Genomic DNA, 18,643 nt, shown 5'->3' on the forward strand with positions numbered 1-18,643 from the left:
TGGAGTGATTCACAACTGGAGAAGCTGAGCAGGAGCCACAAGGTGGAGATTCATTCACCTGCCTGCTCATTCATTCATTCATTCATTTCTTTCATTCAACAATGTTCAGTTATCTCTCTACCACTCTCTGCAAGAAGCAGCAAGAATACAAAAGTGGAAAAGACACAAACCCTACCCTTGAGGGCTCTAAAAGTAGAGGAAACAAAAAATATCACTAATAGTTGTAATAAATTGGAGAAAGGGTAAAGATAAAGACGTGGAGGAGATGCAGTGGTGGCACAAACCCAGAAATGTCTTCTCAGAGGTGGCAATCCCTTAGCTGAGTCTTTTTCTTTTTTTAAGATTTATTTATTTGTCAGAGAGAGAGAGACAGAACACAAGCAGGGGGAGAGGCAGGCAGAGGGAGAAGCAGGCTCCCCGCCGAGCAAGGAGCCCGGTGTGGGATCCGATCCCAGGACCCCGGGATCATGACCTGAGCCGAAGGCAGCCGCTTAACCGACTGAGCCACCCAGGCGTCCCCCTTAGCTGAGTCTTAAAGGCGTTGGAATCCCCTAGGCAGCAGGGAATTATGCCTGTGTGTAGGGATGGGAGTAGGAAGAAAAGTCACTTGGAAAGAGGGAGGCGTCTTTGAGGACAGAGCCGAGTTGATAATTCTAAAGCATAGGAGGAAGGCAGAGAGGTGGGCTGGGGCTATGTGTGGGAGGACGTCCTGTATGCAGAGTCTAGGCACCGGCTTGTAGGTCATGAGGAGCCACTGGAGGGTTTTGAGCAAAAGCATGGCACTATCTCATTCATGGCTAAAAGATATCTTCCTGGTATCTTCGCAATAGCCAGCCTTGAAGGATGGGCTGAAAGGGATTGAAGAGTGAGAGCAGGATAGCTTGTTCAGACAGTTCAGGTGAGAGGCAAGTGGCAGGTGGCTAGAGGGAAAGGGTTGCTGAGCTTAGCTCTAGCCCCAAAGGGCAGGAAGAATTTCCAGCTGCCAAGTCACTAGTTTCTTAAAATATCAATTTCCTCATCCTTAAAATGAAGGAAGCGTGAATCACCAATAAGGTCCCCTGTTGCATCAACCACGAGACAGTTTTTCAGGACCTCTCTGCAGACACTGGGGCCTCACCCGAAACCCTGGAAAGAGGAAGGGCAAAGTGCTCTGCAGCCACGTGCAGAGGGGAAAAGAAGCGGGAGCCCCCTAACCACTCCACCGTCAGTGCCCAGGCACCTGTCCCCAGCTCCTCCTTTCTATTCCTCCCTAGGGGAAGTGTGTGAGGCCACAAAGAGGAGGCAGAATGGAGGGCCCTCTTGGATGCCCAGGTGTCTAAGGCTCCTGCTGCCATGGTTTGATTCAGTCAGGCAGGAGTACTCTCAGCTTTGAAGTCACAGGGGCCTCTAGCAGAGCCACTTGGAGCTGTCACCCTTGCCCTTTTCTCCCCTGGAAAAGCTCTAAGGGAGCATTGGAGAGAGTGCTTTAAAGGGACTCGCAAAAACCAAAGTTCACTCCCCAGTTTTGGATTAAACAGCCCTGTGATCTTGGACACGTTAGTTCAAGGCGCTCAAACAAATCCTGGGTAGGGATAACCCCGCCGGTCGGCATACCTCCCCCTTTGACACCTGCCCTCGCAGCCGCGCCACCTCGCCTTACCCCCCACCTTCTCCTTCCCGGTCCAAGGCGCCGCGCTAGCTCTGGACAGACGAGGCTGCGGAGAGCCGGGCGGCGGGAGTTTGGCTGGGAGCCCGGGGCGCCCCCGCGCGCTCCCTCCCCGGGGCTCCCGCCTCCCCCGGCCGCGCGGCCCCGCGCTCGGATGCAGGGAGCCGGCGCGGACAGCGCGCGGCTGCGGGAGCGGCGCCGCCGAGGCGGCGGGGAAGGTGCGAGCCCGGCCTACAGCGGTCCGCTCCGAGCGTCGCGGGCGCCGCTCCGGGGCGCGCCAGCGGGGTCCCGGCCGGGCGCCACCGAGGCTCCGCCCCCGCCGCGGCTCGCCCGCAGCCCCCAGCCCGCGAGGCGCCCGGCGGGGCTGCAGGAGGTGCAGACCGCCGGCTCGGCGCGTCCGGCCCAGGGCGGGCCCAGGGCCCCCAGACGCCCGCCTCCGCCGCGGGTGGCCGCTTACGTCAGGGAGGCGAAACCCAGAAGAAGGGGGAAAAAAAAAGGCACAAGGGCGGAAGGGGAAAAACTTTTATTTTTTCTATTTTCTTCTGGAGCTGAAGTGAAGAGCAGGCGACTGCGCCAGCGCGGGCTTCCGGGAAAAGCCCGGCGCGACCCCAGCCCGGGGCGCGCGGCGGAGCCAGGCCCGGGCGGCCCGAAGGGGCGGCCGCCATGTGGGACCCTCAGGACTTTGAGCGCCACTGGCAGGCCGAGTTCCCCGGGGAGGAGGCACCAGTCATGCGGCTGGATTCGGTGCTGGACATGGAGCGGGAGCTGGAGCGCTGCAAACTCAACCTAAAGCGGCTGCAACAGGTGTTGGCTGAGGAGAAGTTCAAAGTCTCCTATCTGCAGGCGGCCCTGGCCGGGGAGAAGCGGGACCTCGGCTGCGGGCGCTTGGAGGGCGGAGACGGCGACAGCCCGGGAGCTTGGGCAGAGGAGCCGGCGCCGGCCGGGCCGGAGCGGGCGCCGCCACCGCGCGAGAAGGAGGGCGCCGCGGGCGGCGGCGGAGACCCCCCAGGCCCCTGGCGTTCGGCCCCGGGGGTGGCCGCGAAGACCGAGACTCCTCCCTCCGCGTGCCGGGACCTTCCCACCTGGCCCCGGCCGGCCGGGGCCGGGGGCGCGGTGCGCACCTTGACCGCCGCCATCCACCAGCAGCTGCAGCAGCCTCGCCTCCTCTTCAGGCCCCAGGAGGACCACGCGCCCCCCGGCCACGATGATACAGTCCCCAGCGCCCAGGGAAAGGAGTCGTCCTCCGGGACCCGCGCGGGGCGGGGCTCGGAGGAGGGCGAGCCGGACGCCTCGGTCGCAGATGATGGGGGCAACAGCAGTGACCACGACTTCGAGATGGTGGATTTGAACGAGAAATTCGTCCTCGGCCACTTACTCGTGGCCCCCTGCCGGCTCGGGGCCCGCGATGAGGCCGAAAGGCCGGGGCGGGCGGGCAGCCCCCATCGCTGGATGCACCTGATCCCCGGGGGCTGGCGGCCCCAGCTCCGGAGCCGCGACCTGGAGCAGCTGGAGGCTGAGGCCAAGGACGGGCGGAGCTCGCCCCTGGCGGCGGAGGAGCACCCCCGGCGCGGGGCTCGCGAGCACCTCCCCCCGTGGCGGCGCAAGAGGTTCCTGCGGGTGCCGGAGCGGGACTCGCCCAGCCACAGCTCTCCCGAGAGGGGCAGTGACTGCAGCCACAACAGCTCGGACCACGAGGACGGCTTCTCTGCAGGTAGGCGCACCCTCGCTCATCCCGGGGGCTCCTGGCCCCTTTCTGCCCCCCTTCCTGGCACACCTTGTTGGTCATGTTTAACCTCAGGCGCTTGGGAATCCCAAGGGAGATAAAATTTATGTTTACCTTGAAACCACTTGTAGAACTGGAAAAAAAAAAAGTGCAACATGATTTCGCCTTGGGCGAGTTTATGAAAATAAGCAATATGGCGATGCCAGGGGGTGATGGAATGGTGTGCTGGGCTACACCACGGGAGGAATCTTTCACTTCGGGCCTCAGCCCTTATGCTCTGACTATGGTAACATCACCGCCCTCCCTCCCTCCAACTCATCTTCCACAGGTCGGTCAGATTCCTTTGCACCACAGGATAGTACCTTACTCTGCACAAACGACAGTGGCTCCCCATTTCCCCCAGATTCCTTGATGTGAAAGTTTAAATCTTGCATGGAATTCTCCGAACTTCTTTCTCATCTTTCCCAGCCTCTATCTTGTGTTCTGGCCAAACTGAAACATCCTGTCACTCAGGGAAAGGTACATAATCCTCACTGCCCCCTCCCTTTGCTGGCTGCCCCCTTCCTAGAAGGCTGCTCCTGAGCTGTCAGCTTCCAGGAGCCTGAGTGGGAATGGGAGGGCATAGAGTCATAGTTTTCAAGCTGGCTTGGTGCCCAGAGATCATGTCTTGCACAATATCTTCGTATGACAAAGGAGAAAGCTGAAGCTCAGAAAGATTAAGTGCTTGCTGAAGTGAGTTGAGAGCCCCACTCGGGGCTTCTGTCATTTGTTGTTTCCCCTGACATCTGCCCTCTATTTTTAGGACAGGACCTGGTCCTAGCCATCTTTGAATCCCCTTGTGGCAGTCAGTATGGTGCCTTGCACATAGTAAGTGCTCACTAAATATTTCTTGAATAAATGGATGACTGCATGGAACTGAATGTCTCCCAGCCACCCAATCCTCATAGGTCAGGGAGTGGGAATGGGGCTGAGGAGGAAAGGACAGATAGGGATGTGAGGAGGGCCTGTGACTGCTCCTTTGCTGCCCCTGGGATCGTCAGAGTCTCCTCAGTCATAGGGAAAGCATAAATTGATATCTGGCTGGGTCAAATCGTGATCAGGAACTTAAGATGCCTTCCTGCTCCGTGAAGGAGAAAAAAAAAAAAAGTAATCACTGATGCTGGGATTGTTCCAAAATCTCCATTATTAGATCTTATCTGGGTGAGTTTGCATTTGAATGAAAAACTGTCCACTTTGCTAAAAGCACATTTGGAAGGTCCATCAAGTCATCTGTTGTGATCAATTACACTTATTCATTAGCAGAGATTGGCTGCTTTTCCCATAGGTAATGCTTTTGCTGCCCATGCTAGTAACATTTTTGTGTACCCCTTTGACTTAAGGGAAGAGTCTGAAGATTTCACTCTAGTGCCAAGTTCCAAATACTGAATGGCAGCTACACAAGTGGCCCAGAGCAGCTTCAGAGCTGACTCCAATCCCATCTTCCTGGAGACCCACATCAATCACCCCTTCAGGTATGCCCAATGCACTGGATTTTCCCCAGGGAGTTATTTTTATTTCTGTGCGGCTGTCTCTTCTCTCCCTAAGGGCATTCTAGCGCAAAGAGCATCTTGATGCAGATTAGGAATTAGCATTCCCTCTGGACTAACGAATTACAAAAGGTGCCCGCTCTGGGTGGACCAATGATAAAAAGATTCTCATCCCTCTGGATTAAAGGCTCCGGCCCAGTCACATGTCTGGCACTTCTGTGGCTTTGGCTAGTGGTGCCTGGGCTGTATTTTAGGCCTCACTCCGGAACCCCGCTGCAGGGCTGGCTTGTGGATAGAACCCCCCCCCCCCCCCCCGACAGCTGTTGTCGGGGCCCTACCTCCAAAGCCTCCCTGCCTTCCTCCATGAGGGAGTGACTGGGGCGGACATGCACATGCATTCACGCATGCGCACACGTACACGCATGCCTATACACGTATACGCATGTGCACCCAATCACGTACATGTGTGCATGTGCACACGGCCTTGGAGAAAGAGCCACTAGAGTGGATGGACTAAGAGTGGATGAGAGAGTCACTAGAGTGGATGGACTAAGGGCAGGGCTTTTCACCCGGTGGGTGACAGCCCACTGAAATCAGTGTAGTGGGGAATGAAAGCATCGAGAGGCTTTCCTCAGCCACTCTGGGCCATCGTGCTTTATTTTTCTCCATAGCACTCACCAGATTACCACTTCAGATGCTACAATTTTGCATGTTGATCTTATCTACTCTCTATCCAGTAAAATGCAAGGTCCAAGAGGGCAAGGATTTTTATCTTTTTCATCCACCGACATAGCCCCAAAGCCTAGAACAGTGTCTAACACATATTAGGTATTCCATAAATATTTGTTGAGTGATATATTTTTTTAAAGATTTTATTTATTTATTTTTGAGAGAGAGAGAAAAAGCACAATGGGGGGGGGGCAGAGGGAGAAGTAGACTCCCTACTGAGCATGGAGCCCCATGCAGGGCTCAGTCCCAGGCCCCTGAGATTGTGACCTAAGCCAAAGGCAGATGCTTAACCGGCTGTGCTACCATGCGCCCAAGTGATATATTTTTTAATAGGATGGAATAGAAGAGAAAACATGGGAGTGAATTGCCCGTTGTAATGGTGAGTATTTTCTGTTTTAAAACTTTGTTTCATTTATGTATAAATGTGTGAGTGTATATTGAGTCCTGATATAGAATGTATTTCTTGCTGTGGATTGGACAAAAAGGTTTGAAAATGCTGATAAAGACTATGGGCTTTGAAGCTAGACTGCTCATGTGAACTTGGAAGAAGTTATTTGAATTTTCTGTGTCTCGGTTTCCTCATCTGTAAAATGAGACTAATAAGCCCTGCTTATATCATACTGTTGATATGAGTAATAAATGGGATTTTGTCTCTAAAGGGCTTTGAACACGTCTTGACACATAGTAGGTACCCACGGTACCTACTTAACTAACCATGACTACAGGTCATCTTCTTTGAGTTGATGCTTCAAAGATTCTCATTCCCAGGCCATTCCGAATCACAGGTGGTTTGGTTTTCTATGAGGCATGTGTTTTTTTCCTAGCTTGGCTCTTTCTAGAAACTTCCAGGAGCAGGGCAGGACCCAGGGCCAAGTCTTGGCTCATGATGCTCTCTTTCTGGCTTGGCCCTCATGTTTTTCCTTCACTAGCAATCATGCCCATTATTTGTATTCAGAGATCCTCAACTGAAGGTTGGGTTTTATTGGGCCATTCAGTCTCGAGGTCTTAAGGAGAGAGAGAGCCACGTGAGAGCTGCATAAAAAGGCCCAGAGGGAGAGATGCTCCCCTCCTTGGAAAAGGTCTGTTTTCTCTTACGAAAGGTAGATTCCCATCCAAAGACACATTTGGATCTGTTTCTACACATAGTAGCCAACCCTGAGTATAAGTTAGAATGCCAGTTCTTTTTTTTTTTAATCTTTTTTTTTAAAGATTTTATGTCTTTATTTGACAGAGAGAGTGCGCAAGAGAGATAGAGAGCACAAGCAACAGGAGCAGCAGAGGGAGAGGGAGAAGCAGGCTCTCCACTGAGCAGGGAGTCCAACTTGGGGCTCGATCCCAGGACCCTGGGATCATGACCTGAGCCGAAGGCAGACACTTAATCGACTGAGCCACCCAGGTGCCCCTGTGTACATTATTGTGATTTGCTTCATTGCTGAAGTCCCCAGCAGACCCCTGTCCATCTGCTGCTGGGGTCAACCCTCAGGGCTGCCGCCCACCCATGGGGCTCCTGGGTGGACTTGGCCTCACAGGAGAGCAGACCACCTGCTGTATTTTAGATCTCCCCTCTTTCAGCGGGGCACTCTTGGGCAGACACAACTTCATGTCCACATGCGGAGGCCTCGTGGTGACATGCTTCCTTACCCCTCCTGCCATAGAGTTTGGTCGACATTTCCTTCTCGGGGCTTCTGCCTCTCTTTGGGAGGCTGTGGCCTCCCCTGTGCCACATCTATACTCCTTTTGCACCAAAGTACACTCTTCTAGCAAAGCCCAAAGGTGGCTTTTCAGCATCAGGCATCCTCTTGACTGGCAAATGATTCATCAGATATTCTGGTTGTAGTTCGGATGACAAAATAAATATCATTAGTATTTTAAATTGGCAGCATTTTCTTCTTGCCTTAAACTTTGCTCAGTGGAGGGCAAGTGTTCTCTGTTTTGGCTGGCCCTTGAAATCCTTCCTTTGTTCATTCATCTGCTCCACTCAACGAGAATTTATCAAGGTCTTACTTCATGCCAGGTCTGTGTTAAGGCCCAAGACTGCAAAAGTCGGTGACCTGCCTTTATGGTTCTCCCTAACTCTTTGGCTCCTGGGATAGATAAAGAAACAGCTTTCTATCAGGTAACTTGGTACATCCTGAAATGAATGACTAAGGACTGTTCATCTGGATCTTAGTGACATTCAAGAGTCTAGAAGAGGAAGAGATCTTAGAGTACGTCTACTTCTGCCCCTCTCCAGACAGAGCCCCAGAGACCTAAAAGTAACCTCAAGGTCACATGCTTATGACCCTCAAGGCTGGGCTCATGAGCCAGGATGAGGCTCTTTCCATTGTCCTGTGGCCTTTTCTCTCCTAGAATTTGAAGCAGAGAACTCTGAAGACCTAAGTTCTGTCAATGTCATGGTGACAGGAACAGTAGGCCACCTCCTTTAGCCTCCTAGCCATCTCAGGGGGTGGAAATTACTAGTGCTATCTTACAGGTAAGGTGCTGAGGCTAGGAGAGGTAAAGAAATGTACCCAGAGTCAAACAGCTCGTGATGGAATCAGCTTGAACTCAGGGCAGTCTTACAAACATCACACTCTTTAACTTCCAACATGTAGTGCTGTCCTCAGCCAGCTCTAGAATTCTAGATTTCTGAACTTGGGAGGCCCTGCCATCAGATTCTGCCAGGCTGCCAAAGGAGATTTTTTTTTTTTTTAAAGATTTTATTTATTTGACAGAGAGAGCACAAGCAGAAGGAGAGAGAGGGAGAAGCAGGCTCCCCGCTGAGCAAGGAGCCTGATGTGGGACTCGATCCCAGGACCCTGGGATCATGACCCGGGCCGAAGGCAGTCGCTTAACTGACTGAGCCACCCAGGCGTCCCCAAAGGAGATTTTTTTTATTTCTAATCTGCATGGGCAGTGCACTTCCTATTAGGTACTCATGTTACCTAAATCATTTGTAACCGGATGGGTTTCTTCCCCCTTCCCTCGAGTGACTGATGAGATTTTACCTCCAGGAAGAATTCCTTGTGTTCAGTGGTTGTATCTGAATAACTTAATTCAAAGTATTGAGTTTTCGGCCTTAGCTGTGATAATTTTTTTTTTTTTTCCATTCCCTGGTGTGGAAAGATACTAAAACACTCTCTGAGACACATGAGCCGCTGGTTGGCTGTGATTCATTTATCCCTGGAGGTGACATTGTGTCGCTGTTTGCTCGGTTTCTCAGTGCTTACTTCCACCCTCCCCTCACTCCCTCAATCTTAGCACTATCTGCACCTCAGGGGCCCTGGACCAGCCAGCCAGGGAGTATGGGTGGGTTTGTTGAACAAGTCCTTCCTCCTCTACACATAGTAAGCACAACCAAGACTCAAAACTTTTCTCTTCCTCATCTATTTGTTTTTCTTCTGGTTAAGAGAGTATTCACAAACGCAATCGACTCTATACTTGGTTCTGGATCTTTACGTTTGAAAATCAGGATCTTGACCAGTTTTCCTGGCTTTGAAAAAATGGGACAAACACATTCCTCATCTGACAAATGGAGTTGTTGGGAGCCAGCTTCCAGGGTTGTGAGGCTTACATTGGGTAAGTTACTGACTCTCTCTAAGCCCCAGTTTCTTTGTCTGCCAGATGCAGGTGATGATAGGACTATGTCATAGCCGTGTCGTGAAGCGTAAATGAGATAAGTGTGTGGGGAGTGCATAGCCCAGGGCCAGGCACATAAGCATTTAATAAAGCGTGATGGTGTTGTTACTGTTCTAAGTCCAGGCCACAGCTCATACTCCTGTCTCCTCATGTAATGAAGTTCCCCCAGCCTCTTCTTCTGCCTCTTTTTCTCCTTTCATTCTCCCTCCAGGTCCACAGGTGTTTTGCTCCTTTGGAGGGAGACAGCTTTTTTCTTCCTTTTTTTCTTTCTTTTTTAAAAGATTTATCTATTTATTTTGGAGAGAAAGAGGGAGAGCGTGTGTGTGGGGAGGGGCAGAGGGATCAGGAAAGGGAGAGAAGCAGACTCCCTGGTGGGCACAGAGCCTGCCATGCCATGGGGCTCCATCTCACAACCCCGAGATCATGACCCGAGCTGGAACCAAGAGTTGGACGCCCAACCGACTGAGCTCCTCAGGCACCCCAAGCTTTCTTATTGCTTTGTGGTCCCTGGTCCTTCCCCAGTCAATCCCTGTTTTCCCTGACATCTACAAAACCATCATCTGGCTTCTCTTTATTTCCTACTCTTTACCCACTTGATTTCAGCCAGTGCTCACTCCTGCCAGTGTCTTTCCCTTTGCTCTTTCTGGCATTTGAGATGCCCTTCCATCCCCGCCCACCCAGTCACAAAACCAACTCTTCCTTTAAAGCCTGGCTTTTCTGTGGAAACTTGTGTTAGTTAAGATATGGGTTTGCTGCATATGACAAAACCCACAAAAATAGTTTAGGCAAAATAGAGGTTTATTTGCCTTTCAAGTAAAAGAATGCCAGAAGCAAGCAGTCCGGGGAGAGTATGGTGACTCCATGATCATCAGGAATTTGGGCTTTTTTGTATTCATGCTTTTCTCTCTCAAGGTTGCCTCATGGTCCAAAATAGCTGCTGGAAATCCAGCCATCACACTCATGTTTCAGATGAGAATTAGAAGAAAGGGAGGAAGGACACATGAGTGAGTGGCAGCTGTTGGTCTGCCTTTTAAGGCACTTTCCTGGTAGCCTCTCCTAACAATTAGATCTCATTAGCACCCTCTAGCTACAAGGGAAGCTGGGAAATGTAATATTTTATCTGGGCATACGGCCATCTCAAATAAAATAGGGGCTCTGTTACGAGGAAAAATGGAAGAATTGATATTGAGTAGGCAGCTAGCAGCCTCTGGCACAAGCCTTTTCCAACTACTCCAGCCCATCTTGTGGTTCTTAGAGTGAGCCCCACATTCACACAATTGTCTTATTATTGTGCCCTCTATTAATTCATTGACCCAACGAACAAATGATGACTGATCCACTGCTCTGTGCAAGGCACAATGCCTTTTATATGTTTACTGTGAAGTGTTGCTTTCCAACTCAGAGGTTAGCTTGGCTGCTTGAGAGCAGGACCCCAGCTTATGCCTCTTTTTTCCTCCCTCACAGTATCCTTCACAGGGCTGGGCACAGGACAGGCACTTGATAAGTACCTGGTTGATTTTGGAATATCACAAATGGGAAGTTCGGTGAAAAAATAAATCACCTGCCTCGGTACTAGGCTGGAAAATTCTGGTTGTGTAGGGCTTGTTTCTGGCTCATTGTGGTTTTGAGGAGCATGGGGCATGGGTCATCTCCAAACATCAGGGCTGTGCTGTATAGCCACATGGACTTGTCCAGGTGTGGGGGCAGGCTTGGCTGTTTTGGAAACCGGACGAGTTTGTATACCAAACTAGAATTATAAGCAGAAATCTCTGTGCCCACCTGATTTTCTTTACCACCACTCTGCGTAGCTGTATTTACACCACGCGAGTCTTGCTCAATATCTCTGCACCGCACAGCTGCAGACTCAACCTTCAGTCTTTCTGCAGTGAGTGTGGGCTTTGGTTCCTGTCGCTGTCTTCCCATTCTCTAGTCAGCCTGAGACGAGGCTGTCTGAAGGGAGCTTGCCTAGAGCTTATGTCACATCTTGTGGCTGCTGAGAAAAATGATTGTTTTAAAAATTTCGTTGGCACTTAAGAGGAGAAGAACCTGAATATGTTTAGCAACTACTACCTGCAAGGCGCTATGTTAAGAGTTTAACTTGCATGATCACATATATGTGAGAATATATGATCACATATATGATAATATATCACACATATGATAATATATGATCACATATAACAGTCTACTGTTCTTTACCACTGTTCTCATTTGGCAGAGGAGGAAACTGAGGTTCTGATCAGTGACCTCACAAGCCCAGGTTCCCTTAGGGCTCAGGGGTGGGGTTATTTTTCTCCTGTTTAAAAAATTAGTTATTTTTATTGGGAGATAATTCACATCATATATAACTCACCCCTTTAAAGTCATGAGTTTTTAGTAAAGTCACAAAGTTGTGCGACCATCCCTAGTCTCTAATGCTGACCATTTCCGTCTGTGGCGGGGGTGGGGGGGGGCGGGGGGGGCAGTGTTTGAGTCCTAGGCTTCTCCTGTAACCACACCAGTTCCTCTTCTAACTCACCCCGTGCAGTGACTTAAAATAACTAGGCCCGATTTGGGGGGGACATCAGGGCACATTTAGGTGAGATGGGGCAGGAAAGGGCCATCGCTTCTTCAGTTGCTTTCCCGTCATTGCGATGGTCCTGGTGCCCCTTTGAGTTCCCCCCGCCCCCGGGCCGCACCCCACCCTGTCTCTGTTTCCTGGACTTGGGGTAGGGGGGCAGAACACCCCCAACTTGAGTTCCACGAGCACCCGTCATTCCTGCCCTGGGGTTGTGGTTGGCAGGGTGAGAGGCGCCCTTGCTCTGACCTGTGTCTTATTTGCCTTTGTAGCCCCAGAATGTCACAGCACATATAGGAGGTGCTCCAACAACGTTCATGAATATCTAGACTTTGATTTCATTGCCCCTGATGTAAACCAGTGCAATACCGTCTTGTTCTGCCTCTGGCCTCAGCCTGTCTCCTCCAGCCCCCCTCCCCATGGCTTCCACATGAAAGCCAACAGGATTGCTCTTGCCCCTAAATCTAATTATGCACCCCCTGCTTACATTCTTCAATGACTCTCTGCCACCTACAAAGTAAAATCGGAGCTTCTTAGATGCAAATGTACCCAGCCATTTGTGATGCGGTCCACCCTCATCTTCACCCTCCCCCACCCCATACAGTCAGACGCTTGACGCTCTAGCAATACTGAACTGCTTGTAGTTTCCAAACATACCTTGCATACTTGTTCCCCTCTGTGTGCTACACCCTTTCCCTGGAATGCCCTTTCCGTATTTGCCCATAGGACAAATGACTGTGCATCCCTCAGGTCTCAGCTAGGAGGCTACTTCATCCGTAAAGCCTCCCCTGCTTTCCTCGGTAGACCTGAGAGCTGGATGTCAGTTAGGCATGCACTTGGCTGCAGATAAGAGAAAACTGCCATAATGACTGTGGTATGCAGAATAATGGCCCCCAAATATGTTTAGGTCCCAATCCCTGGAACCTATGAGTATGTTACCTTACAGGGCAAAAGAAACTTTGCAGATGTGATCAAATTAAGGACCTTGAGAGGCCCTGGAGTGGCTCACTTGGTTAAGTGTCTGACTGTTGATTTCAGCTCAGGTCATGATCTCAGGGTCATATGATTGAGCCCCACATCCGCACTTAGCATTGAGTCTGCTTGAGATTCTCTCTCTCCCTCTGCCCCTCCCACCATTCGGGCACGCTCTGTCTGGCTCCGAAAAAAAAAAAAACATTAAGGACCTTGACATGGGGAAATAATTCTGGATTACCCAGGTGGGCCCAATGTAGTAATGAAGGTCTTAAAAATGGAAGAAGGAGGTAGAAGAGGTCAGAGTGATGCAATGTGCTAAGGACTCAACCCACTGTTGCTAGCTTTGAAGAGGAAGGAAGGGGGCCTTGAGCCAAGCAGTATGAGCAGCCTCTAGAAGCTGGAAAAGGAAAGGGAACTAATTACCTTCTAGAGCCTCTGGAAAGGAACCCAGCCCTGCCAGCACCTTGATTTTAGCCCAGTGTCGGACCCTGTCAGACTTCTCCCCTATAGATAATACATTGGTATTTTTTAAGCCGCAAAACTTGTGATAATTTGTTAATGGCAATAGAAACTAATGCAATGACTTGACCAGAGAAGGATTTGTCTTCCTCCAGTCCTAAGAACTCCAGAGGTAGGCTTTCTGGACTGGCTTAGCAGTGTAGTCAGGACCCCAGATTTCCCCATTACGTAGCAGAAAGGTGTTTGTCCTCTTGCCTGTTGCCTCAGGGTTAAAAAAAATCTGCTGCATCACCAGATGTGTGCTCATGTTTCAGAGAGGGAGTAGGGTGCAGAGGACTGTAGTGATCATACTGGATGTCCCTTTAAAAAGCTTTCCCTCAAGCCCTACCCAGCAACTGCTGCTTTCATGCTATTGGCCAACATCACAGGGCCATCATTAGCTGAAGGGAGGGCTGGGGGGACCAGGGATGTCGGCTCTTCAGCCTCTGTGTAAAGATCATTAAGGAGAGGAGACTGATTGGCTTTTGGAAAACCAGCCCAATGTTGGTCACACAGTTCTTCCTTGCACTTTGTACATTTGCTCATTTGAGCAATTATAATACGGTTTAAAAACGTTTGCCTCTTTGTCTGCCCCCACGGGATTCTAAACCCTTAAAGCTTCCGTGTGTTAGAAAAGGACTACTTTTTAAAATTCTAGTCTCCCTGCCCCTAGCACAATGCTGGTGTATTGTATTTGGAGGCTTTTTGTTTGTTTGTTTGTTTTAAAGATTTTATTTATTTGAGAGAGAGAGAAGAGAGAACGAGTGGGGGGAGGGGCAGAGAGAGAGAAGCAGACTCCCCGTTGGGATCATGACCTGAACCGAAGGCAGAGCCACCCAGGGGCCCTGGTGTATTTGTTAAACAAATAAAAGAATGACTGTGTCTTTTCAAGAATTTTGTGGGATTTGGACAGACTGGGCAGACTGTTGGGGTCTCTCAGCATTTAAAGACGTTTTACTTTTTTCTCCTCCTCTTCCTCTTGTTTGCTTTTAGATTTATTTATTTATTTTGAGAGAGAGAATGTGTGCAAGTTGGGGGGAGGGGCAGAGGGAGAGGGAGAGAATCTCAAGCCGACTCCCCACTGAGTGCTGAGCCCCAAGAAGCAGGGCTCCATCTCATGACCCTCATATCACAACCTGAACCAAAATCAAGAGTCAGACTCTTAACCTACTGAGCCACCCAGGCACCCCTTCTTTGCTTTTATCTTTATCTCTTCTTCCCCCTTCTCCTCTTTTTTGGGGGGCCAGTAGGACCAGCTGATAAGACACATTCTAGAACCATTATTCTCAAGGGCTGTGGTTTTTCTTCCTGAAGCCATTTTCAAACTTCATATGCCCCCGAGGAGATTTTTTTTTAACATTTTATTTTATTTTTATTTTTTATTTTATTTTATTTTTTTATTATGTTATGCCAGAGGAGATTTTGACATGTGCATTTCTAGCTTACTACCCTGTCTGCCTGCCTACCAGTTCAGAATCTGCTATGGGAGGGTGTTGTTTCCTGAAGGTGGACAATACAAGAGAAAGATAATACTCCAAACCTGACTAATGGAGACCTGTGCTAGTCGTTAGGACTGTAAACTAAATATTTTGATTCCCTCTTGCTTTCCAGGAGCATGGTAGGTAAGATTACATTCCTGGTTCCCTTGAAATTGGGTAGAGACCGTTGCTTAGTTCTAACCAGTGAGTTTGAATGGAAGTGATGTGTGCAGCTTCTGCCCCAGAGCATTTAATGCTGGTATGAGACCTCTTTTCCCTTTGCTACTGGAATGTACAGATGGTGACTGTTCAGTCAGCCTGGGTCCTAGAGGGAGGGCAGTACAGAGCAGAACTCCCAGTCAATCTTCAGTGGACATGTACTGAGTGAAAAATAAACCACTGTCATTGTAAGCCACTGAAATGTTTGGTGCTCTTTGTTACTACAGCATTACCTAGTTTGTCCTGACTGATACAAATATCTGACTTACATTCATAAAGAAGAATGGCTCTTTGGAGCTTCAGAAATCAAAGTATTTTCCTCAAAACCTCTAAGCTCCTGGGGCACCTGGCTGGCCCAGTCAGTAGAGCATGTGACTTTTAATGTCAGGGTCATGAATTCAAGCCCCACATTGGGCATGGAGCCTATTTAAAAAAAGAAGAAAGAAATGCAGGATCTCAGGCTCCACCCTGAACCTGTATTAAAACAAAACAAAACAAACCTCTGAGTTGGTCACTAAGACCAAGGGGTAGCCATAGCTGTTTGTGGGTATATATCAGAGGGTGGGTCTCAAAAATGTGAAAAACAATGTTAGAAATGGCTAAATTGTTTCACCATTGTTTTATTCAGTGATTTGCTAGAAGAATTTATAAGACTCAATAGAAGATTATACTCATGGCTAAGATTTTTTTTACAGAGGATACAGAACAAGAGCAGCAAGAAAATATATGTATGGGGCACCTGGGTGGCTCAGTCGTTAGGCGTCTGCCTTCGGCTCAGGTCATGGTCCCGGGGTCCTGGGATCGAGCCCCGCATCGGGCTCCCTGCTTGGCGGGAAGCCTGCTTCTCCTTCTCCCACTCCCGCTGCTTGTGTTCCCTCTCTCGCTGTGTCTCTCTCTGTCAAATAAATAAATAAAAAATCTTAAAAAAAAAAAAAAGAAAAATATATGTATGGACAGACCCAAGAGAGATCCAGCATAGACTTTGATGTCTTTCCTTGCCTGAGGCCGTGTGGGAGTGCCCTCTCTCTAAAAGCAAACTCAACGACATAGGTGGAATATCTACTCCCAATGAGTGGGGAGTAGCTTGTAGGGAGTTTGTAGGGAGTCTGTAGGGAGTCTGTTTGAGTCTTAGGGTTTGAGACTATTATTGGGTGCTGGTCACATGAGCATATCCTGATAAATAACCAGCCTGGGCAACCAAAAATAGGAATCCCAAAATGAAACCAAATGTACATCACCAATCTTGATGTTTGTGCCAGAGGACCAAACATGCCATCACAGCATGGTCCACTGTTCCAGGTGCAAAATCATGAAATCACTAACATCATGAAAAGGATACTAGAATTAAAAACCATGGAAACCTGTCTTGTCCACAATGTCATTGATCTGGTAGTATATTCACTTTATTTGTGAGGGTAGAAGGCCTAAACATCTGAGTGCTGAGATCTCTGATAAATGTGATTTCCTTGGGGATTTTGCACAATGGGGGTGCTGCTCAGAAAAGTTTCAGAAGTGCAGTGCACTTTTTCAAGGTCTTTGTTAATTAGACTTTGGGGTCCAATACTGGCCACCTACTCACCACTTACACATTATTTCAAATGCAGATTTGTAAGCAGAAGTTTGAAATTATCCATCTGTAATTTGGGGACCACCTGACTATAATGAAATGGTTTTGCCATGCTGAGTGTTTATTAGAATATATATTGCACACATACCTTATCGCCCATGAAACTGAGTATTATTATTCCCATTCTCTACTAATAAGTCTAGAAACATTGAGTCACTTGCCCAATCACACAGCTAATAAAGGACAGAGCTAGGATTGGAACCCAGCTCTTTCTGGGGCCAAAGTTACTCGAGTACAACCCACCACTAACTCTTTTTTTTTTCTTTTTAGGATTTTATTTATTTATTTGAGAGAGAGAGAGAGAGCATGAGCAGGGGAGAGGCAGAGGGAGAAGCAGACTCCCCGCTGAGCAGGGAGCCCAACATGGGGCTCCATCCCAGGACCCTGGGATCATGACCTGAGTTGAAGGCAGATGCTTAACCAACTGTGCCACTTCAAGCGCCCCTCTTTTTTTTTTAAGTGAACGCTATAACCCCCCATGGGGCCCCAACTCACAACCCCGAGATCAAGAGTCTCATGCTCTACCAACCAAGCCAGCCAGGTGCCCCTCTACTACTAACTCTTAATCTCTCTAGGCTACACCTCCTCACCTGTAAAAAAAAGGTGATTAGACTAGAGGTTTTCCAGGCCTAACCGTTATGAGCCAGTAAGTTAGATGAACTGGTACTCTGGACCAAGTAATAGTTAAGAGCCTGGCTTTGAATCAGAGAAATCTGGGTTTGGATCTAGTATGTAGGCCACTTGTTATTTGTGCCCTTAACCAAGTCACTTCACCCTTCTATAAACCTATTTTCTATTCTGTACAATGGAGATGATTATACCTCACCTGGTGTTGTAAAGACTAAATGAAATAATGTACAGAAAATATGTGGCACAGCGCCTGGCATCCAGTAAGCTCTGCGTAAACGCAAACAGCCACTGGTATGATGGTCAAGAGCATACTATCTAGGACCACATTGCCTGGGTTCAAAGCCCAGCTCTGCCACTTCACTGTTAATTTTTTTGTGCCTCAGTTTCCATATCTGTAGACAGAGTGATAATAACATGATATCAATATCAAATTAGGTTGGTGTAAAGATTAAATAACTTAATATATAAAGCCCTTAGAAAAGCACCTGACAGTATACAATGTGTGCTGGTTAATTTTACTATTATCATCACAGTTATTACTGGTTTGGCCATACGTATTGCTGAAATAGTAAGGGTGAAAAATGGTATGTGGCTCCTCTTGTTGCCTGGGCATATCCTTAACTGAAACCCAAGGCTTCGGGAAATCCTGCAGTTTGAATAATCCAAGAGCTGGAGCAGTGGAGCATCCAATTATGGATGCTTCACAGCTGCAGCCCGGGGGAGGAAGGTGAGGCCTCTGCACTGTCTCGCTGAGGTTGGTCCTATTATGGAGAAAGCCCTGCTTTGTATGCAGCTGCCTTGTCTTCAGTTTGGCTGCATAATTGCGCCTTTTTGTTTCATTATAAAGCATCTTGAGGAATTCAGAGCCCCCTCCCGCTGATAGCAGTGAAAGCCAGAGTGTCTGTCTCTAATGAGCCTCGGACGCTCTGATGGCCCTACCAAGGCAGCCAGGCAGGGAGCATGCACACAGGCCCTGGCCGCTAGCCGCGGGCTCCCTTTGAGCCCCGGCTGCCACTCCGGACTTCATTATGGGGCTCCCTGAATACCCCCAGGATCTTCCATGCCTGTCCTCATTGTCTCAGAAGGGGACGGAGCTGCTTCCTTGAATGCTGGGCTCGTTGGTAACCTTTGTGGGCCGGCAGTGAGAAAACAGAAATTAATTATTCATATCCATGGGCCTGAAGGATCTGCTGTTTGCAGAGCTGACTCCCCTTCTGGCTGCCAGACTCAGAACTCCCCAGGGCCTTTGGGCAGGCAGGAGACGGCACAGCCCTGGGAGACAACCACCCTGAGAACCAGGGCAGCAGGTGGCCCGGCCCTGGGCCACATGCGGTCTGCCCAGGCACTTTGTTGGGGCTGCAGAAGGTTAAAACAAAAGGGAAACAATTTGAAATCCAGAACTTTCCATAAAAATCTGG

At 49.3% G+C, this 18,643-nt stretch overlaps 1 protein-coding gene across 2 annotated transcripts in view; it reads left to right on the forward strand.

Moving 5' to 3' along the window:
* Nucleotides 1–2,178: 2,178 nt before the first annotated feature.
* ABR (ABR activator of RhoGEF and GTPase) overlaps nucleotides 2,179–18,643 on the forward strand; it is a 174,574-nt gene continuing 158,109 nt past the window's right edge. Inside the window, exon 1 of one of the 2 annotated variants that reach the window (XM_028109312.2) lies at nucleotides 2,179–3,356. In XM_028109312.2, coding sequence (XP_027965113.1) covers nucleotides 2,309–3,356 — 1,048 coding nt within the window. In that variant the 5' untranslated portion in view covers nucleotides 2,179–2,308. The remainder of the gene's footprint in view (nucleotides 3,357–18,643) is intronic. The other variant, XM_028109311.2, reaches the window with a different exon arrangement.

This window comes from Eumetopias jubatus, unplaced genomic scaffold (assembly GCF_037043125.1).
Source record: "Eumetopias jubatus isolate StellerSeaLion01/CBP00866 unplaced genomic scaffold, mEumJub1_p1.0 scaffold_10, whole genome shotgun sequence".
In the NCBI taxonomy this organism is placed as follows: domain Eukaryota; kingdom Metazoa; phylum Chordata; class Mammalia; order Carnivora; family Otariidae; genus Eumetopias; species Eumetopias jubatus.